Source organism: Tripterygium wilfordii, chromosome 22, assembly GCF_013401445.1.
Source record: "Tripterygium wilfordii isolate XIE 37 chromosome 22, ASM1340144v1, whole genome shotgun sequence".
NCBI lineage: Eukaryota > Viridiplantae > Streptophyta > Magnoliopsida > Celastrales > Celastraceae > Tripterygium > Tripterygium wilfordii.
This window is the reverse complement of record NC_052253.1, coordinates 12,157,033-12,178,983: the sequence shown is the minus strand read 5'-3', so window position 1 is coordinate 12,178,983 and position 21,951 is coordinate 12,157,033. Positions and strand designations below refer to the sequence as shown.

At 38.8% G+C, this 21,951-nt stretch overlaps 3 protein-coding genes across 7 annotated transcripts; 2 read left to right on the top strand and 1 right to left on the bottom strand.

Annotated features, from left to right (window-relative positions):
* Positions 1-660: 660 nt before the first annotated feature.
* Positions 661-9,809, top strand: LOC119990821 (PH, RCC1 and FYVE domains-containing protein 1-like). 4 transcript variants are annotated; one of them, XM_038836942.1, is made up of 10 exons: positions 661-1,200; positions 1,312-1,342; positions 2,871-2,957; positions 3,916-4,005; positions 4,594-4,674; positions 4,844-5,038; positions 5,176-7,317; positions 8,111-8,257; positions 8,526-8,908; positions 9,356-9,809. In XM_038836942.1, exons 1-10 carry the CDS (start codon positions 1,175-1,177, stop codon positions 9,486-9,488), a joined length of 3,315 nt encoding a protein of 1,104 aa, XP_038692870.1. In that variant the 5' UTR covers positions 661-1,174; the 3' UTR covers positions 9,489-9,809. The 4 variants fall into 4 exon arrangements, with proteins under 4 accessions (XP_038692870.1, XP_038692869.1, XP_038692868.1 ...); XM_038836941.1 differs by having other exon boundaries at positions 1,309-1,342; XM_038836940.1 differs by having other exon boundaries at positions 661-1,342.
* Positions 9,810-9,963: 154 nt separating this feature from the next.
* Positions 9,964-12,268, top strand: LOC119990823 (annexin D8). Its single transcript, XM_038836946.1, has 6 exons — positions 9,964-10,581; positions 10,717-10,862; positions 10,955-11,173; positions 11,251-11,463; positions 11,631-11,720; positions 11,819-12,268. The coding sequence occupies exons 1-6, from the start codon at positions 10,509-10,511 to the stop codon at positions 12,026-12,028; spliced, it is 951 nt and encodes a 316-aa protein (XP_038692874.1). The 5' UTR covers positions 9,964-10,508; the 3' UTR covers positions 12,029-12,268.
* Positions 12,269-12,530: 262 nt separating this feature from the next.
* LOC119990822 (protein transport protein Sec24-like At3g07100) lies at positions 12,531-21,628 on the bottom strand. 2 transcript variants are annotated; one of them, XM_038836945.1, is made up of 13 exons: positions 20,376-21,628; positions 20,151-20,289; positions 18,994-19,184; positions 18,108-18,215; positions 17,819-18,022; positions 17,422-17,653; positions 16,817-16,966; positions 16,546-16,702; positions 15,779-15,906; positions 15,374-15,696; positions 15,095-15,283; positions 14,104-14,345; positions 12,531-12,848 (listed from the first exon to the last, which is right to left on the bottom strand). In XM_038836945.1, the coding sequence occupies exons 1-12, from the start codon at positions 21,225-21,227 to the stop codon at positions 14,115-14,117; spliced, it is 2,904 nt and encodes a 967-aa protein (XP_038692873.1). In that variant the 5' UTR covers positions 21,228-21,628; the 3' UTR covers positions 12,531-12,848; positions 14,104-14,114. The 2 variants fall into 2 exon arrangements, with proteins under 2 accessions (XP_038692873.1, XP_038692872.1); XM_038836944.1 differs by lacking the exon at positions 12,531-12,848 and adding an exon at positions 13,030-13,471.
* Positions 21,629-21,951: the final 323 nt, after the last annotated feature.

Sequence of the window (21,951 nt, the reverse complement as noted above, 5' to 3'; positions counted from 1 at the left end):
TTTCCACACAAAATTGGAAAAAATAGAGATATTAATTATTGTCAATGGATTTGATTTTGTAAAAGATAAATATTGGAAAAAAAAGAAGAAGAAAGTACATTAGAAGCTATTTTCTTGGTTCAATCACAAATGGAAAAAGATAGATGCTCCCATAATTAAAATCTCAGTGATCTCTGAATTATAATGAATGTGATGTGTATACATTTCAACGACTTCTAGTTGCTGGCAACAGTGGCGTACCCGAGTCTTTCAAGGTCCTGGACAAACTTCAAATAAGGGGCATCTTAAAAAATTTAAATATAGTATATATTACTTAAATATGACATATTGTAGCATTTTTAGATACAAAATCACTAATTATGTTGGTGTAATCAATTTTTTCTATTAAATCACTTTCAATAGACAATATAGTTATCCATTTAATATTTCTTATGACTACTATGCTACTAATAATTTCATTTTTTTTCAAAAATATTGGATTCAAAGGATTTGGGGGCCTAGGCGACCATCCGTCTTGCCGGTCTTAAGGAACGCTCTGGTGGACAAAAAAAATAAAAATAAAAGCAATATATATATATATATATATATATATATTTTTTTGAATTTCTATATATATTTTTTAAAAAACGTCTCTCCCGTTTTTCCACTTTAGCCGGACAAACGATGTCAACAAAAAGAAGCAGCAGCTAGTGATGATCAGTGTTGTTTCCTGCTGCGAAAAAGCGACTGTCAACTCACCATATACACGAAAATTCCCTTTCCTTTCTCTCTCTTCTCATCTCCATCGGCAGACAGAGAGAGAGAGACAACTCGTATACTATACACACCGTGTCGGTGTTTGTGCGCTTCCACTACTTTCTACTCTGCCAAAAATATCAACACTGCTGATCAGATCACGCAATTTTGCCTCACTTTCTCGCCATCGGTTCTCTCCAATACTGTACATCTCCTCGAGTTGGCAATCATCTCAAATACTTTTGAAGTTTATTTGTTAGCCTGATTTCTGTTGTTTCCGTTTCAAAGCTCAGAGGGTTTTATTTCATGAGCTTTGAATTTAGTTCTTTGATTTGAAGAAGCGGAGACTGAGGTGTTGGAGTTGGAAGTGATGGTGGTGTTCGGTTTCTGTGGCGGTTCGGAGCGAGTTATTGGGGTGGATTTAGGGTTCGTAAGGTGAATGGAAGGGTTTGGTTATGAGAACGGGTGAGCCAAAACATTGCTAGTTCTTGGATTATTCCATCTGAGGGAGAGTCTGTTTTTTATTCTCTTATTCTAGATGTCGCGGACCAACGGGATGGCTTCGGATCTTAGCAGGTCTGGTGCCGTTGAAAGGGATACTGAGCAGGTGTTTTAAGTGTTTTTCGCTTGTCGATTCATTCTTTCTACACTTTTTAGCGTGTTTATTGAACTCTCTTGCTGCTTGATGAGTAGATGTCTTCCCATACATAACGAGCACATTATTCATAGGTTCGGAGTAATTAAGTGGTGGTTTTCGTTGATTGAATAATTCATTAGGTTGTGATGGATGAAAATGCTGGATGCAGTTGAATTTCAATTTCAGAATTAGCTAAAGCACGGTTGACCATATATCAGTGTACCATGCCATTCATATTTGTAGATTGTAGCAGTGTTAAATAATATCTAGTTACAAGTGTTGGTTCTCAGGCTTGTGATAAGATAGGTTCTGGAGAAGAAAGAAGTCCCGATCATCTTGACAAGTGTGGTCACACACTCACACAGAGAGGGTGGAACAGGAAGCAATCTATAAGAGGATTTCTCATCATATCATGTTTACATCAAGAATTGGCATTGAGCACATGCTGATTTTCTATAGTCATGTACAAGCTTACAAAATCTATCTTGGAGGAAGTATCATAATGTATGTTATTTGCCGAAGACATAGTCTTAGTGAATGAGACTGAGTTTGAAATACAGGCTTTAGATAATATATATTATGTCATTTAATCAAAGCCAGGAGAAGAGTTGAGGATAGGAAAGAGATACCAATGAGTTGGATTTGGAAATTGGCATATCTTGGGTCAATAATTCAAAGTGAAGAGAAACCAGAGAAGATGTTTCCCATACTGTTGAAGCTAGTTGTATGTAGTGGACGAATGCATTTGTTGTCTCATGAAACCAAAGAATACCCCTGCAAATAATATTTAAATTCTATAGAATTATTAGAAGTCTTGCCGTGATGTCTAGCATGGAATGTAGGGTTATTAAGTGATGTCATGTTCCTTTTACTTGTTCAAGAATCTCCTCTTTTCTTCCACTCCATCCCAAAGAGGCCTAGTTTAGTCACGGTTTCACATTCCTTTTTTTAATTACTCTCAAAAGAGAAGATAATTCTTTTTTGCCAAACACATAACCACGATAAAAAGGATGAATGTATTTCCATTTAGAAAATGAAGATGAATGTATTAGAGATGAGAATGTTGTCGTGGGTATGCAGCAACACGAGTAAATATGAGATAGGAGATTAGGTATTCACCCTAAAATAGAGGTAGCTCCGATTGAGGATAAGATGAGAAAATCATCTAGGATAGTTTGGATGTGAAAATCGTCTTGTATAGGACCTTTTTCGTCAATTTGTTTCAGAATATTGCTATAGTTGCTTTATGATTGTTGGTATAAGACATGCTGATATGCATTTAACGGATTTTCCCTTCCACCCTTTTTATCCCAACCATTCTTTCTCTAGAATACCTACAACCTTTCATTATTTTCCTTGATTATTTCAGTATTTACTTAATCTTCAGCTCTATGATTGTTATGATATTCTTAATTTAATTTGTAATCTATAATTTTAAGTCCATCTGCAAGTATGTTGAGTATCCTCAAGTTAGGTTTTTGAATGATTTCTACAACAGGCTGTTACTGCTCTCAAAAAAGGTGCATACTTGCTCAAGTATGGAAGAAGGGGAAAGCCCAAGTTTTGTCCCTTTCGGCTTTCAAATGTAAGTTTACCCCCAGTATTTTCTTATTGTTCTTACTATAACCTTTTAATTACGTTAACAGGAGCTGCGACGGAAGATATTTGTCTCTGTCTGCTGTGATAATTCATAACCTTTATGAATGTCATTGATCCTATATTCTCTTAGATATATGAGGACATCAGGGATATTAGTGGTAGATAAGTTATACCATCCGGATGCCAAAATTAGATGAGTTATACATATGTATTATGTGTTTTGCATGTAATACTATGGTTGTAGCATTAACCATCCTTATGCTAATGTTAGTTGTGACTTTAAACTCAGAGACAGAAACAAAATGCATGGTATAATTGCTCTATGTTAGACCAAACAAAATTCTTGATATTTGTGGCCATGTATTTGTCGATCCAAGAATTATAATTGCTGGCTTGAAGGGTGTGTTTTAATTAAATCTAATTCAAGTCATCTTACATGCGAGCATGTGGTCCAATGATAGAGTTGCAAGGGTGCAACCTAGAGGTCACAGGAATTGCAAACATTCTCTCCACATGTTATGTGGGGGTGGGGGTGGGGGGGGGGGTAAGGTATGCGTAAATCCTGCATGTCCTCGACCCCGCCCACTGTGGGAGCCCTGTGCACAAGAGGCCTCTACACATATTTTGTGGGAGTAAGGTTTGTGTATATTATGTCTGTACCTGACCCCGCCCACTCCCAGTACGATGTGTGATGGATAATATAGTTACATGGTTGGATGGCTTCATGCACTAACATATTTTAGCACCATCAAGATTTGCAAGCTCAGGCTGCAATTGCTCTGTGGCTCTTTATTCCTTGCAATTTTTCTTGCTTCAATATTTAGGAGTGGTCTAGCTTTGGCCACTAATACATGTTATCTTGATGGTTTCCTTTAGTGTAATACAGATTGCAATTGTAGATTCTTCCTAGAAATTCTAAATGTGGAATGTGTCATTGCTTTCAGGATGAGTCAGTTTTGATATGGCTTTTGGGGAACGAGGAGAAACATCTTAGACTAAGCAATGTGTCCAGAATCATATCTGGGCAGCGCACGGTAAGTGTATCTCCGTCAAGTTAATATATTTATGTAGCTATTTTACCACAATTCACAATAACGTCTCTGCAACTTGTAGTAGTTTTGTGAAACTAATGTGATTCATTCGATCTTCTCTAAGTTCTTTTCGAGAATGCAGTTTCATGTTTATGGCTTGTGAAATTATGAGATATGATTTCCTCTAATTTCCTTTTCTATCTTCTATTGAGAACCTGCCACAGCTTCTCTAAACCATACTGCTCCATATAATGGTCCGATATTATTCATCATGCAAAAGTTCTGCTTGCTTACTGCATTTTAGCTGTCAAGGTCTTCTCCTGTTGAATCACCCATAGCAGCACTGTAAATGATAACTGTACCTTTTGGAGTGCCTTTTCCTATGGCTTTCTCTTTTCTTTTTTTAAATTTCTGGAAGCAAGGGGGCGAGATTTGGGTCTGCATGTTGCTACTACTCTATGTCGACCATTCAGCTTCTGCATTTTGATTCTGCACTGACTTTATTGTATAATTTTTGTTTCCATAATGTCCATTAAAAAAATTCGTTATTGTTTGCTTTATGTCTAATTAAACATGGCTAATCTTTTTCAGCCAATCTTTCAAAGGTATCCACGGCCTGAAAAGGAGTACCAGTCATTTTCTCTTATATATAATGACAGGTCACTGGATTTGGTAAGACTTCCCTTGGCTGTAGCCATTCACTTTCTTCATTGTTGTAATCAACATATGATATGGGGGAATCATCCTTGCATCCCATTCCATCTGTATCATATGTAGTGGTGTGTTTAACTCTGTATCTGTTAAATGATATCAACCTGGAGATCTTTTCCTTGTTCACTAGATCTGCAAGGATAAAGACGAAGCTGAGGTTTGGTTTACTGGTCTAAAGGCATTGATTTCCCGGAGTCATCACCGGAAATGGAGAACAGAATCAAGGAGTGACGGTATTCCATCTGAAGCAAATAATCCTAGAACTTACACCCAGAGAAACTCTCCTTTGAATTCTCCATTTGGCAGCAATGGGAGCTTGCAGAAGGTATAATTATCTCATTCAATTATAATTTGTACAACAGTATGAGTATATGGTAGACAGCAATTGCAGTTGTATAAATATTAACTTTACATTAGGTGAATATCTAAATTAAGGGACTGCTTTCCTATACTTCAATCCAGGACAGTGGTGATCACCTGCGCCTTCATAGTCCGTATGACAGTCCCCCCAAGAATGGTCTAGACAAGGCATTTTCCAATGTGATCTTGTATTCTGCTCCTCCAAAAGGTTTCTTTCCATCAGATTCTGCTACTGTTTCAGTCCATTCGTTGTCTTCTGGAGGCTCAGATAGTGTACATGGTAACATGAAGGCAATGGTGATGGATGCTTTTAGGGTGAGCCTATCAAGCGCTGTTAGCTCGTCAAGCCAAGGTTCTGGCCACAATGATGGTGATGCCCTGGGGGATGTTTTCCTTTGGGGGGAAGGCACTGGCGATGGTGTTCTAGGCGGTGGACCTCATAGAATTGGAAGCTGTTCCAGTGACAAAATGGATTCTTTGCTGCCCAAAGCCTTAGAATCTGCAGTTGTACTTGATGTTCAGAACATTGCTTGCGGTGGTCGACATGCAGCCTTAGTAACCAAACAAGGAGAAATTTTCTCTTGGGGGGAGGAATCAGGAGGTAGGCTGGGACATGGTGTAGACTCTCATGCTATGCATCCAAAGCTTATTGAGACCCTCTGTAATACTAATACAAATATTGAGCTTGTGGCATGTGGTGAGTATCATACATGCGCTGTAACACTTTCTGGTGATCTGTACACCTGGGGAGATGGAACACATAATTATGGTCTTCTAGGTCATGGAAACGAAGTAAGTCACTGGGTTCCTAGGAGAGTTAATGGCCCCATGGAGGGCATACATGTCTCGTCTATCTCTTGTGGACCGTGGCACACAGCAGTTGTAACATCTGCTGGGCAATTATTTACTTTTGGTGATGGAGTATTTGGTGCTCTGGGACATGGAGACCGGAAAAGTGTGTCAATACCGAGGGAAGTGGATTCTCTTAAGGGGCTCCGTGTTGTGCGGGCTGCTTGTGGTGTTTGGCACACTTCTGCAGTCATAGAGGTCATGGTTGGGAATTCAAGTTCCAGCAACTGTTCCTCAGGGAAGCTTTTTACTTGGGGAGATGGAGATAAAGGTCGACTTGGGCATGGTGACAAGGAAGCGAAACTTGTGCCTACATGTGTTGCTGCCCTTGTGGAACCCAACTTTTGTCAAGTTGCTTGTGGACATAGTCTGACAGTTGCACTTACCACCTCTGGCCATGTCTACACGATGGGCAGTCCTGTTTATGGCCAGCTAGGAAATCCTCAAGCTGATGGGAAGCACCCCACTCGTGTTGAAGGGAAGCTTTCCAGGAGTTTTATTGAGGAGATTGCTTGTGGTGCTTATCATGTTGCAGTCTTAACTTCAAAAACCGAGGTCTACACATGGGGAAAAGGAGCAAATGGTCGGTTAGGTCACGGAGACACAGATGACAGAAATTCCCCTACATTGGTAGAAGCCCTGAAAGATAAACAAGTCAAAAGTATTGCATGTGGAACTAATTTTACTGCAGCTATCTGCCTTCATAAATGGGTCTCAGGTGTTGATCAGTCAATATGTTCTGGCTGCCAACTGCCTTTCAATTTCAAAAGAAAACGTCACAATTGTTATAATTGTGGACTTGTCTTTTGCCATTCATGCAGCAGCAAGAAGTCTTTTAAGGCTTCAATGGCACCAAATCCAAATAAACCTTATCGTGTTTGTGATACTTGCTTCAATAAACTAAAGAAAGCGAATGAAACAGAGTCTCTGTCTCAGTCTTATACAAGTAGAAAATCTGGTATCAATCAGGGTTCCAATGAGTTCATTGACAAGGACGAGAAGCTAGATTCTAGATCTCACTCACAGCTTGCTAGGCTCTCATTAATGGAATCCTTGAAGCAAGTGGAAAGCCGGTCCAAGAGCAACAAGAAACTTGAATTTAATAGCAGCAGAGTCTCACCTGTTCTGAATGGAGGCTCCCAGTGGGGGGCACTTAAGATTTCTAAATCTTTCAATCCAGTATTTGGGTCATCCAAGAAGTTCTTCTCAGCTTCTGTTCCTGGATCAAGAATTGTTTCTCGAGCAACATCACCGATATCAAGAAGACCTAGTCCTCCACGTTCAACTACACCGACACCGACTCTTTCTGGACTTATGTCACCCAAAATTGTTGTGGATGATGCAAAAAGGACCAATGATAGCCTTAGCCAAGAGGTCATTAAATTAAGAGTGCAGGTACATGATCTCCTTTTCCCTTCCATCACCAGTCTGTCTAAATGTTCTCACTTATTTCATGCTTTTGACCTCTTTTCCCAAGGAAAACTTGCAATTAAATGAGGGAGGGTTTCTAATAGTAGAAGGTATCAAAAGTTAAGGATGATAATGTGAAGTTCCTGTATGACCTATTTGTGTTTAGCTCTGAAAATGGTTGCTTGACATCCTTGTCGAAGTATACGTAATTGTGTTCCAAAACTTTCTTGTTCCTGGCGAGAGAACCCTGATGTTTTCTCCTTATTGACGGGTAGACAATCATACATGGCGAAATGTTGATTTACAGTCTTTAATAGCCTTAAAATATGTTTGATTCATTGATTGACATTTTATTTGGTTTTCTTTTTCCTGGAAATATTGACGATGGAGAATATATTTTGTTGTTTTCTAAGCAAGAACATTTGTTCATTTTATTCCGAAATTAAATCTGAACACCCAAAATAATAAATTTCGGCTTTTGAAATAGGAGCTTTAGAAGCTCCTTTCACAAAAAAAAAAAAAAAACTGTTAATGGAAAACGTATCCCCAAACAAGTTTGCCCTTTGTTTTAATTTTTTTTTTCTTTTGAGAATGGGAGACAGTTTTAGAAATAGGAACCTGACTTTGTGGCGAGTTAATCTTTGGAATATCAAACGAAAATACGAGTTACTTTGAGAACTAATTTTTAATCTTTAAGTATTCTTTTCAACGGCCCAATTAGATTTTTTGTGTTGTCATCTTTATGATGCATTGTGCTTCACCAATCCTTGCCTCTTAGGTTGAAAATCTCACTCGCAAGGCCCAGCTTCAAGAAGTTGAGCTTGAAAGAACAACTAAACAACTTAAAGAGGCAATAGCAATTGCAGGGGAAGAGACTGCTAAATGCAAAGCGGCAAAGGAAGTGATCAAGTCACTCACTGCTCAAGTAAGATGACATTTAACATTTACAAGGACAGTAACTCGTTTAGTGCATGCATTGAAATTACCACGTTAACTTCTGTGCACTTCATATGATTTCTAATATATTTAGCAGTCAAGGAAGTTCTGCATTGTACCGTTGCGGTGAAGAAGTCGATTGAGTGGTTTAAGGATTTGCTTTATCTGCTAACTGACTGAATTTTTTTATATGAATCTTAATTTTATTAAGAGTCCTATCTGACTGTATGATGCATATCACTTTCTCCTTTGAATAGTTAAAGGACATGGCTGAAAGGCTTCCCGTGGGAGCATCTTGGAACGTCAAATTACCTTCCTTTACTTCCTTCGGTTCCAGTCCTGCGTCACATGATGTTTCCAATCTTTCTATTGACCGATTGAATGGTCAAATATTCCAAGAACCTGAATCAAATACAACGAACAGCCCGTTACTTACTAATGGATCTAGCACTGCCAATACTCGCAGTTCGGGCTACAATAAACAACGCGTATCAGAAGCAACTGTTCGAAATGGAAGCAGAACAAAAGATGGTGAATCTCGTCATGATGGTGAATGGGTTGAGCAAGATGAGCCTGGTGTATATATAACACTTACCTCTCTTCCAGGTGGTGGCAAGGATCTTAAGCGAGTTCGCTTCAGGTGTGTCAATTCCACCGAGTTAAAAACCATTCAAATCATGCATATCCTAGTAGTAGCGGTAGAAGTAGAAGATTGTACTATTGTAGTATAGCTGTTGTGGCATGTTTGGAGAACACAAGGCTGACTGACACTAATAATATATTTGCTCTTGTTCCTGCTAAATATCTGGATAGTCATTTGGGTATGAATTGTCGGTCCTTGCCTTTCTATGGTTACAATGTGGAATTCTGTTTTGGCAAGTACCTTCTCAACTTTGGGGATTATTTTGTGTTCAATACTAGAAATGCAATTGTAGTGGGGCTGTTGGAAGCCCAATTACACAGTTGTTTTCACTTCATTGGCTCAGCGGGATTGATTATTGTCTTCATTGAGTTCTTGAAATGAATCTTCTTTTCTCACTTTAATTTGTACCACAAATTTCAAGTGCTTTGTGATTTTTGAATGCAGTCGAAAGCGGTTTAGTGACAAACAAGCAGAACAATGGTGGGCAGAGAACAGAGCAAGAGTATATGAGCAACACAATGTGCAAACAGTTGACAAGTCAAGCGTTGGTGTCGGTAGCGAGGACTTGGCTCACTAACATAAACAGACTTTACATCGACTTGTGAGGTCGTGTTAATTAATGGGAGCCGGTTTCCATTTCTTGTTAATGGCTTATGGAAGCAATCATTGGTAAACAAGGGAGAGATCTGGGGCTTTGATTGTGTTTTCGGTTTTCTTTCTTTGATTTCTTTTTTTTTTCCCATGATTTTCCTTTCCATTTTCGGTCCCTATATGGACCATGTGTGGGGGGTTGAAAGTGAGAAATGTATATTCTTAGTAGGTTGCTGACCATTGTTGGAAATAGCAGCTGCCCGCTGCCTTGTAAATTCATAAGGAAATCAGTTACAGGTCTTTCTTCTTTCTCACGATTATAAATTGAGTGCAGGTTCTGTTGGAAGCAGCGGCCGTCTATTCATGAGCCAATGCATCTTCCGATTCTTCTCATTCAATCTTTAAAACTTCGACTCCTCTCTGACTCTCTCTGCAGGTCTTCTATTATTATATTATTTTTTGCCTCACTAGGTGAGACATTTTCTTTTTAATGTCAGGGGAAGCTTGCTTTATCTGGATTTGGCAATACAGCATCTCAAATTCATGACTAATGGTGGAGCAGACTGTTACATTAAACAGGATAATCCAGAATTCTGATTTTTATTTTTGTAGAGCAACATTACATTTTGACCTTCATCCTTGACTTCTTTACTTCAAGTCAAAGTATAGCAGTGGAGTAGTTACTATCGCAGTGATGCTTTATTTTTGTCCAAGTGAAAACTGTTTAACTCATGAAACTGACATAGTATATATTGATGGAGTAATTGCAAGAGTTATACACTGTTTGCGATTTATTTTGACATTGACGTTGAGTTATTGAATTACTGCTGTTCAAGAGATTTAACGGTTCCATTTCAGCTAAATTTCAAGTCTATTCTCATAAATGTTAGGCTATTCTCATTGATGCCATTTAGTGAGGCATAAATGTTTTATATATTAGAGTAATATGTAGGCTATTTTATAAAAGTGGAGCATAATACTGTATTATAGCTTCAACATCAAAAGCATGGCTACCCTTATTGCTCCGGAGGACTTCTCTGCAGCCGAAGATGCTTTAGACATCAAGAAGGCTTGTCTAGGTTTGGACTTTCTTATCCCAGTTACAGTCCATCATATAGATCATCATATATCTATTTTCACTTTCTTTTAGTATTGCTTCATATATCCTAATTTATCATGTTAATAAGAATTCATCTTACCATAATTTTTGTCAGGATTGGGAACGGATGAGAAGGTGATAATTTCGATACTAGGACATCGAAATTCATTTCAAAGGAAGCTTATAAGGCAAGCTTACCATGAGATTTATCAAGAGGATCTTATCAAGCAACTTAAGTCTGAGCTTTCTGGGCACTTTGAGGTTTTCTACCCAACTGAATTTACAATAACTACTACGTTGTGTATACATATATATAACCATGCAATTGTTCTGTATTGACCCCATTGTTATAGGAAGCTATGTGCCATTGGACTCTGGATCCTGTTGATCGAGACGCTACTTTAGCGAATAAGGCATTGCATAGAACACCACCTGATTGTAGGGTACTCATTGAAATTGCATGCATTAGATCTCCAGAGGATCTGCTGACAGTGAAGCGTGCTTACTGCTCTCTTTACAATCATTCCCTCGAAGAAGATGTTGCCTCTCGCACCACCGGAGACATTCGAAAAGTACATTATGTTTCATGCCACCTTAAATTTTTCTTCTTGACATATGATTTGAGTGTGTTTATGAATGTTGGTTGCAGCTTTTGGTTGGAATGGTAAGCTGTTATAGGTTTGATGGTGAAGAAATTGACGAGGGAGTGTCGGTTTCAGAAGCCAATATTCTTCATGATGAAATCAAAGAAAAGGCTTATAACCACGAAGAGATGATCAGAATATTGAGTACAAGGAGCAAGGCACAACTCAATGCTACTTTCAAACGGTACCGATATATTTACGGCACATCCATAAGGAAGGTACGATGATATGAAATATAGTATGAATTTATGATACATACCTGAGCCTGCTTTTCCTAAGAATCTGACACATCATACATGCAAATGTACTTACATTACTTACTGAGATCAATAAAGGAGGATGTGTATTTCGATTCTAATCCATATACTCAACATTTGGAATTCAGGGTTTGATGTGTGATCCAACCAACGAGTACCTAACTGCCTTGCATACTGTCATTGAATGCATTCAAGACCCTAAAAAACATTACGTCAAGGTACATTATAAATACATACAAGAGAAATATGTGAATCCAAATTTGCAGCTTATTCCTGATAATCTAATTTAGTTTTTTGGTTTTCATGGCATTCACAGGTGTTGCGCAATGCAACCAACACTGCACAAGGAATTGATAAAGATGCTCTCAGCCATGTGATCCTTACTCGTGCAGAAAAAGACCTGAAAGATATCAAGGAACTCTACCTCAAGAAAAACAAGGTGTCTCTCGATGATGTAGTGGCTAGAGCCACATTTGGAGATAATAAGTCATTTCTTCTAGCCTTGTTAGGCAATGAAGAGAATTAGACTTGCAAGTTACAACAAATAGGCTCAAATACAATGTCCTGGACATTGTAGGATAGCATACTTAGATTAATATAGTTTTGTATTCTTAATATTCAGGAAAGACAATGGAGTTGATCAGGATTTGTGACTTTCATGTTGATTTTTTTTTGGTCAATTGTTGAAGTTCCATTATTGAAAGCGATATTAGCTATTAAAAGTGCTTTCAATCTAACTAAACTTTCCGTTGAAAGTTTCATTTGCTGTGTTATTTTGTTGTCTCTAATAAATTTAATGCAAAAGCCTTTTATTACCAGCTGCATTAAAAGGAGGCATCGAAGAGGTAAACAGGTTGCTTTGTTCGGACTTTAATCAAAAGCAGCCCCGACGCATTGAAGATGTAGAACAAGATGCATGTTAACAGATGGGGCTCCCACAAAATAGTTATCCCAAATAAGGTGACACAATGAATGGCTGGCTTTATTTTCAACTTAAATGCAAACCACCCCTGCAATAAAACATCATATTTGGGACAACAAAAATTAGGGATCCCTTTTATTTTTGATATCACTGAGGCCGTAAGCTTCAGCATAGCATCAAAGACTCCCTAGCAACAACTCGTATATCATAACCTTCAAGCAAATGCATATACATCGATGAAAGAGAAAAACGCATCCACCCCTGAAGGCATGCAACATTTGATGGTGACCTCGACTTCAGAAAATTTACAGAACTCAACAAGACCCTCTTTCACGTTTAGATCCGAAGGGATACAGTAAGGAAAAAAAACTCGATTTCAGAGAAGTAACAAAATGAAATCCATGCCAAAGAAAATGATGTCATCCTGAAGAAAAAAAAAATGAAAGATGGAAAGACCTAGTAAGGCTACCAATAACATTTGCAATAATTATGCTCAATTATATCCTATTGAAGGATATTCAAGCTACCAATAACATTTGCAATAATTATGCTCAATTATATCCTATTGAAGGAAATTCAAGTGTACTTCACAATGTCTTTCAAAATACCCGGAAAGAAAAGAGTATTCCTGTTAATCAATATGAAACGATATCTAAGTTATTAACAAAATCCAATACCATTGCGAGCATAACAAACAATGCCTAGAAGGCCTGAATGTGTAACCAAAAAAAGAGAGGAGAAAAATACAACACCCCTAGCAAGATCACTAGCAATAATTATGCTTCTGCGTACAAAAATTCTGACTGACTAATTTCCAGTTTGACAGCCGCATGGTATTAAACAACTAGAGTTACATCTCTTGTTAATGAATCATGTGAGAATGCACGAACTCGTGATCCGGAAATGTTTCAAGATCAATTTTATCAACTAAACCACGAGGCAAAGGTAATTTGGCGGTGAATTCAGCCTCTTATATTTCTATGATGCAGACCATGACATTTGACACGCCACCGATAGGAATCATACCATGCCAGCAGCAAAAAACTCCTGTACCGTTGAGCACAAGATGCCAAACATGAAAACCGATATTTTCAGATTCTTACGAAAATCCACCACACAAGAAGCAAATATGGTTTCAGATTGCTTCCACTAATATGTTAAAGTGCTCAAGTGTCTCATCAACTAGTTGCACTTTCAGTTTTGAAATCCACTAGTTGCATTTTAATAATTGTTCCCGTTTATTTCTTTCTTGTCTTTGTGAAGTTCAATTCAAAATCCAACGTGCAAATGAAGGGCGAAAAATATTAGCAGATGGGGACACAAATATAATTGGAAAACCTTATGCATGAAATTGATGACAATAAAAGAAAATCTGTCAAAATTTAGTTCAAATTAAAAATCCTCAAACCTGAATTACCAAAAATAGATTGTTTTTTCCTTTGGGGAAAGTCGAACCTCAACAAGGTAGGGCAGTATTAGATCTATATACACCACCATTATCGATTAGATCCAAGTGGACCAGTTGTGTTCCAACCTATGAGTTTTAAGTTTACAACTTATTCTTTAGTCAAATAATGCACTTGTCCATTAAATGTATTTCCTTACCAATTAGAAAAAAAATCAAAAAGATTCCTAGGCAACTTTTAAACAAACAATGTAAACCAATATCATATTCATACCAGTGTAATCACTAGGTTTGCTGGACTTGTCGATGTATTTGCTGAATCCAATCTGCATAACCATTGGTACCCCCAATCTGGTCTTCCACAAGGTTCCTAAGAAGAAGTAGCCCTTCTCTGGGCTGTTCGCCTTGTCGTACAAGATGACAGAGTTGGTAATATGAAGGGTCACTCTCTCTAAGTTTTTTAAGTATCCCAAAGAGCTTTCTTGACATTTCAGTATCATGCTCAGTGAGGGTAACCTGATTCATTAATAAAAAAGGTTATTTAGCATCAGGTGCCAACAACCACCTCATTAGGAGCAGCATTACACCAAATTTAAATATACATGTATACAATAATAAGGAAGGTAAATGAATGATCTAATGACCAGTGATCATAAACAAGGGTCTCCAATAAATTGCAGGATTTTACCCATCACAAGAAATAAACTGATAATTTCCAATAACACCATAGGCCTATTGGAAGGAGCAAAGGGGTGAAAAAAAGATTTATTGGGTCAACTCATCAAGCAATTTGTTGAGGTGAGTCGGAAAAAACAGATAGAAGAACCCCCCCTTGCTGGTATTTCTACTAAATAGATATTTTTTGTGTGCAAAAAAAGAGAGTAGTTTTAGAGACTGTAAAAACTTTCAACAGTTTGCATTTTTTTTTTGGGGAATTGGCACTACATTGATGGCAAAGCCTCAGCTTACAGCAGTCTTACAATGACCTTAAATAAGCATATGATGAAAACCTTCACTTCTATTTCACCCACTTACTTTTCACGAAGCAACAATGAGGGAAATAGTTAAAACCAAAATAAAAAATCAACAGAAAAGGACTAATGCGCTCTTTTTTGTGTCACAACCTAACAAGTTTTGAAGAACAAAACCTGAATCAATGACCTCATTAGAGAGAGAACTCACGAGAACCCTGGAAATGATCACAAAAAGGTGACAATATAACACGCATGCCATTTAAGTATGAACTTGATAGTACCAGAACATACCCTAGATAGTTCAGCAGCAAAGTCTGAACCAAGAAGACTCATGGCTATATCAGGAGAGAGCATTCTACCAAACCATAAAATGAAGCGAAAACCATCGTTGGACATATAAAGACCTCGTGAGTCCAAGCTCTCTGCAGTCAGTGGTAGCCTCTTCATATTATGTATAAATTGATCAAATGGAGCAGATGGCTGCAAAATACGAGATAAAAGTGCTCAGTTAAAGTTCTATAATAAAGCTCCCGCAGTACAACAGAATTTTGAAATGCTGCAAAACTGTACCTTTAAAAGATATTCATCAACTCGAATCAAACTGGGATATAAAAGCTTCAACAACTTTTTAACAGGTAATGACATCATTGTGTAGCCTGCTGCACAGCGTTCATCAAGCAGAACATCCGAATGCCCTCCACGGAGAGGAGTTGATTTACAAAGTGCCAATCCATACAAAGGCAAGAACTTAAGAGATTCTGGATATATCATCCTGGCTCCCAACCGGTGCTGCACAGCATAGAGAGTTCGGTATTCTTTGAAAGCTTTGACAATCTTTAGCTGGACAGCATTTCGCGCATCTTCCAACTTAGTTGACAAACTCTTCTCAATTGCTGCAATGCGTTTTATTTCAATTTAAAAAGAATCTCAAATCAATAGACATAAACTACTAGAAAAGAAATCCAGTTAGCTCACCTAGCCTAGAAAATAAAGAAATGATGGCACCCGTGTCAGCATGACGGTACATCTCCCCCAGATCTGCAACCACTGGAACTGCTGCTGTATGTACCCTGATGCGCCTTTCTCCGCAAGATGCAGTGTATCTTTTTGTTGTTAAGAGACTTCAATTACACATTATTTTCATTCAAATTTAATCTTAGACGATATTAATGAGTTGAGAAACAAAGCAAAGGCAAAAACTATGTAAGTATTGGAAACTATAACCTATAAATCCCTGGGATAAAAAAAACTATAATATAGAAATAAAAATGGGCCTTAATGTCCAACATATGATTCTTTCTATCCAAAAACTATTAAATAAATTGGTACTGCATCTCAGACCATAACATGCGACCCAATGGTAAAGTTGCGGAGATGTAACTTAGAGGTCACATGTTGTTCAATTCCTGAAAACAAGTTCTCCACATATTATGTGAGGGTAAAGTCTGCACACATCCTACTTGTCCCCGACTCCACCCACTGCGGGATCCGTGTGCACCAGAGTTGTTTACCTTTTACCTATCCCTGACCATAAATCAGTCACAAACAACCATCTTGTCCTGCAATGCTCCAAGGGGAAGGGAGGGAGGGAATGCAAGTGTACGGAATACTAGATTACAAGCCTTTTCAAGTTATTTAGTCTAATTTTTGTTAGAATTAATTTCTTCCAAAAATGAAAACACAATATATGCAAAATATGATTAGCTCACTTGCAGCAATTTATGATTCCTCCAAAAGGATACAACAAGGCAACTTGGAAATATACAGTCGGAGTTGTTAGTAATGTCTCTTCAAGAGATAATTGCATAGCATATGCTTTATCACAATCAACGGCTGGAAGAGCTAATAGATCAGTCGACCTTAGCATAAAGTTCCCATGATAAGATGTAAACCGAACCCCTGGGACAATTGAATGAGAAAGAGTTTGCTTATGTTTTTCAGCTAATTTTGCAAGTCGCATTTCTTCAACAATAAGGGTGTTATAAAGCATTCACCATCGCAGTTCGAATATACCTTTCCCACATCTTATGCGCATAACAGCTTCCCAGGCTGTTTCCCTGGTAAGATCTCTTGCTAACTCATGTCTTAATTTCTCTCCATGAATGGTTGCCTGGAAACTGGGATAGTAGCACACTTGACCTCCAGTATATTTCGCCAGAGTTCCTACATAAATAGATAGTGATGAGACGAGTCTAATACATCAGATGTCCATTGCATTTCAAATGCAAGATATCATTCTATTTCTTTCTGAAGGCCCCAGAGATGGAAAGGTCGTCAGAAGCATTGTTAAAAGTACAAAACTCATAGTGCTAAGCAGTATAGAAGGTAGAGTTGGCATCGTATGAGAAAAAACCTATTCTGATATCCCACCATCAAAAGGGCAAGGAGGGCAGGGGGTTACTAGAGGAAGTAGATGGGCACCCAAGAAGAGTAACAAAAAATTTATAAAATTCCTCATCTGAAATAAGAATGAAACACCAAATAGAACAATTTTTTGTAACAAAAATGAAACAAGACATGAAGGAATTTTATTTTGGAATGGTAGCATGTTAAACATAAGAAAGAGATCAAGATATTGTCCGCTTAAAGGAAAGCATGTTTCACACGAAAAAGAGTACCTAATGAGGCAATATCTGTATATTTGTCACTAAACGCATAGATATTCACACCAATCTGGAACTTTGTAAAATCAGCAGCCATTTGCTTGTAGAACGGATCTTCCGGTATTCTTAGCATATGTTCTTTATCTGTTCCATAAACACGAGGATCATCACCTCGCAACTTTAGTCGACCAACACCAAGGGATGGAAGAGAGTTCTGGAACACTAACAGTTTTCCACCTAGTTTGCTCTGCATACAGCATACAAAGGGGGGTTATGCAAGGTGAATGGACAACCAGACTTTTTTGAATAGCAGGAAGAAAAAGACTACCGCCAAGAAGGAGGGCAAAAGATTAACAAGATAGTAAGAAATATGCCATCAAAAGGTAAAGTAGGGGTGGGGGTACTGACACACCATAACCATAAATGCAGCTTTAAGAGCCGGACCAAATGCAGATTCCAAATTCACATTGTCCTGAAACATGGAGGGCAAACTATCTAGGAATGACTCCACTACAGTCCTTGATTCAGACAAGTTCACAAGAAGGTCATCAGGGAGTGGAACAAAGATATCATCAAGATCGGAAACCACCATCATTTGAGGCTGCGTCAATGAAGACTGCACCAGAAAAATCCACAAGTTATTCAGAAAGAACGATGAATTACATCAAACACAAGGTTCCAAGTTGACAAGCATAGCATGCCTTCATATTATAAAAATGGATGGTGCTGTCATAGGTGAGAAACCCAATCTGCGTTCTTGGGAAGCCAGGCAGTTGATCCAAACATGACTTAACAGTTTGTGCCACGACCTGTATACAGAAGCGAATAGCCAACACGAGTCTTAGATATGCACGAATGAGAATATGCACAGCCAAAATACATGCTTGAACACACAAATATGCACATGCATAGCCACATGTGCTCAAAGCCTCACATGCACACAAAGAGGGATGCAATTATTACGCAGGATAGTATGCAAATATTAATATATAAAACAGGGGGGAAAGGAAAAAATCTATAGACCCATGAGTAGAAATTTTCAAAAGAACCACGAAAAAAACTCACAACCGAAAAGGAGAGTTTTACAATAAGACCACTTATTCATTCATAGTACCGCAGAAATCATAGCTCTGATTAGTGAAACATCATTTTTCCTCTGTACTTTGATGGACAAGAAACAGATCTAAAACAATACCCTAAATGGGTTTACCAGTCTACTTACAAAACCTAGTCCATCCAAATAACTGAGGCTAAAGAACATGCCCAGCCTCACACAATCTCACCTACCTAGCCAATGCACCACAAGAAAAGGGATGTGACAAGAAAAAGGCATCTCAATAACCAAAAAAAATAATTTCTTAACAGCAGTTCGAAGTCAGTATGGACACTTCAAGCAGATTAAGAAATAAGCAGCATGCCATATCCGGGTATAAAATTATTTCACATGAATATGATATAAACATATCTTAAACATACCAGTGTATATATGCCATTATTCAACATAAATTTCCAATTATTACACTCAAAATATATACACAAGAGACATCACAAATAGGGGGCGTAACCTACTTGGCTAGAAGTGCTTACCTCAACCATTCCACTTCTAACAGCAGATATTGAAACATCAATGAGGAAAAAATATAGCGGCGGCATAGGGGGCCGCACCATATATTCAGTTGGAGCAACAAATTCAACACTACCCTTTGTAAGCTCATGTCGCTGATCCAAATCTGTTCTTCTGCCACTAGCATCTAAATGAGCAAAATAATCGCCAGGAACTGAACATAAAAGGTGAAAAAAATCAGCAACTAGACCATCAAAAACAATGTCATAGCCAAAACAAAAAGTTGTATCACGCCATATGAACAACAAAATCAAAATCCAACAGAGCCTTGGCAATGTAGGATCTTCACCAGGCCAACAAGTGGAGCCGGTAACTTCTGATAAGAACGGGAGTTCTTTTATTCATCCAACTACATAACCAATTTGGAATATTTTGGCATAGCTAACTGGAAATATGAATATCAACCCATAATAATACTAGTTCGTATTGGAAAAGTAACCAAGATGCCACCTCCTAAACCAGTCTCGCATCCATTCCACCTCAGCGGTTTTACTTTTCCTAACTGACGCCATCTACTCCAACCCTAACAAAATCAACTATCATTAACTAATGGCCCTGCTCTTATATATTGGTACTTTTTTATTATTGATGTATATGAAAAAAACAATCTATGCGAAATAAAATACCAGCCAAATGAATAGTAAAAAATATATTAAAGGGAACTTTCCAGGAGAACATAAAGCTATTGGTGCAAAAATGAGCCGAAACCCAATCCACACAGTGCTTGAGAGTTGAGTATAAACCATTCCCAACTCCAGATAAAGGAGATTCTCAACCTGACAAACAATGCAATTGTACATAGCCACATCCTAGAAATAGCATTGCTCTGGGTCTCAAATTAGGTCAAGGATTAGCAGCACCACCAAAAGGTAAGAAAAAGAAAATCAGCTAGGGAGCTCAGCAAATAATCACCACCAAAACCTCAATCACAAATACTTTGTACAACTACTCAATCAATAACATCGAACTTGTTGGTTCATTGCAAGGATAAATTTTAGTCCAGTGACTAAAAAGAATTAACAATTCAAGAAAAACTTGAAGCATACACAAGTTTGATTGCAGAGACTATTATGCACAAGGCCAATGTCCCTGTAATTGAAAGTAGCATATACATACTTACCGTCATTGTGTAGAGCACAGATGTTGCAACGCCATTTTCTTCCTGCCTCTGCAAATGTCACATAAGGATTCACATATGTTCTACATCTTCTACAACGAATAATACCAGTCGAGGCAAAATTAAGAACGGGAACTTCTTCCTGAAGGCACAGTTGACGAGATTAAACTATCTTCAAAAGAGCAATAATCATTTCATGCCTAATGTGAAATGCAAGAAGATACTAACCCCCTCTGGAGCTTCTGCAAGAGGGCAAACAACTGCTCCTAGAGGCAATTGCCACCTTGAAACCAGAGACTGTGAATTCGGCATGGCATTTGTAGTAAGTCGTAGATATCTAGAATTACAATTGCCAGGGAACATCTCAGAAAATGCGTGTGGCTCCACATCACCCTCTAAAGGCCTAGGCAATGCTTTAGGATCAAGACCTGGGTCAAGAGTTCCCGGAACGGAGCCACTGAGTGAGAGGGAGCTGAAATCTTCGGTCAATCCCTGGGTAGAACCTACAGGAGGCAAAGTGCCTGGATGTTGCATATGGCCCGTTGGGGCCCCGACAGGCGGAGGTGGCATATAACCTCCTTGGCGAGCAGCAAAAGGGGAAGCAGTTGCCGGGGGTGGTGTAGGCGTATAACTCCCTGGTTGTTGAGTAAGAAAAGGGGACTGCATAGGTGGAGCCTGAGAAGCCACATTAGACTGGCCGCCTGCATATCCATGAAAAGGCTGGTCTGCACCCACTCGAGGAGGAGGAGGAGGAATGCTCGCACTTGACAACGCGGGATTTGCTGATGGATGAGGGAATCCCATAGGAACCAAGGGCATCTGCTGCGGAGGCGGACGGAAAGAGGAGGGAGGAAAGGCTGCAGGCAGCGACGGGGGAGGGGGCTGTTGAATTGGCGGTTGCCCCAACGGTGAAGGAAAACGCTGGAAAGGTCCAGCCGCCGGCGGAGGAAAAGCCGGTCTGATTGTAGGAGGAGCCTCAGATCCAACTGAAGGTGCCGCCATAGTAGGAGGAGCAGCAGCAAACGGCGTCGAGGGAGGCCTCCTAGGGAAGTTCGGACGACCAGGATTTTCAGTTCCCATGCCAAGAATACAACAATCTCTCTCTTCTCTAACGTCTATAAATCTCCAATCACTCAAAACCTAACCCCAAGCACAAATCAATGCGAATTAATAAAAATTACCGGATCGATCACGATCTGTACCGTCGATCTGAACGTGACAAAGTAGAGAAGTAGAAGAATCGAAGTTGGTCAGCGATCAGAAACGATGAATTTAATCGATTTGAATTGGTTTCCAGTGATAGGGTTTGCAGGAACTGCCACTACAGTCTCTCCAGAGTTCACATCAATGATTCGTCATCGTGAGAGACGAAGGAGGAAGAGAGAAGAGACAGACAGACTGGGGCAGCCGTTAAAGGGCAAAAGGCCGTAAAACTACGAGTTCTGTTGTGTGACGTGCGCAGTTATTTGGGGATACTGCAGTGGCGGTAATTGTGTTTGCTTAGCCAGTGTTATCAGAAGATTCAGACCGGCCCGGCCCGTGGATCGCACCGATTAACCGGTATTTTTCAACTAGGCCGGGCGGTTCTAATGTCGAATCGAACAAGCAATTATTCACCTGCGGTTAAACCGCTAAACCCGCAGTTAATTTGCAAACCGTGCGGGTTAAAAGGTTCACGGTTCATTTTATAGTAGTCTTAATACCCAAAATTAATAAATATTTACATAACTCAAAATTAAACTAATGAAATCTCTCCATGAGTATTATAATTCATAGTTCACACCGAAATTTAATAACAAACAAA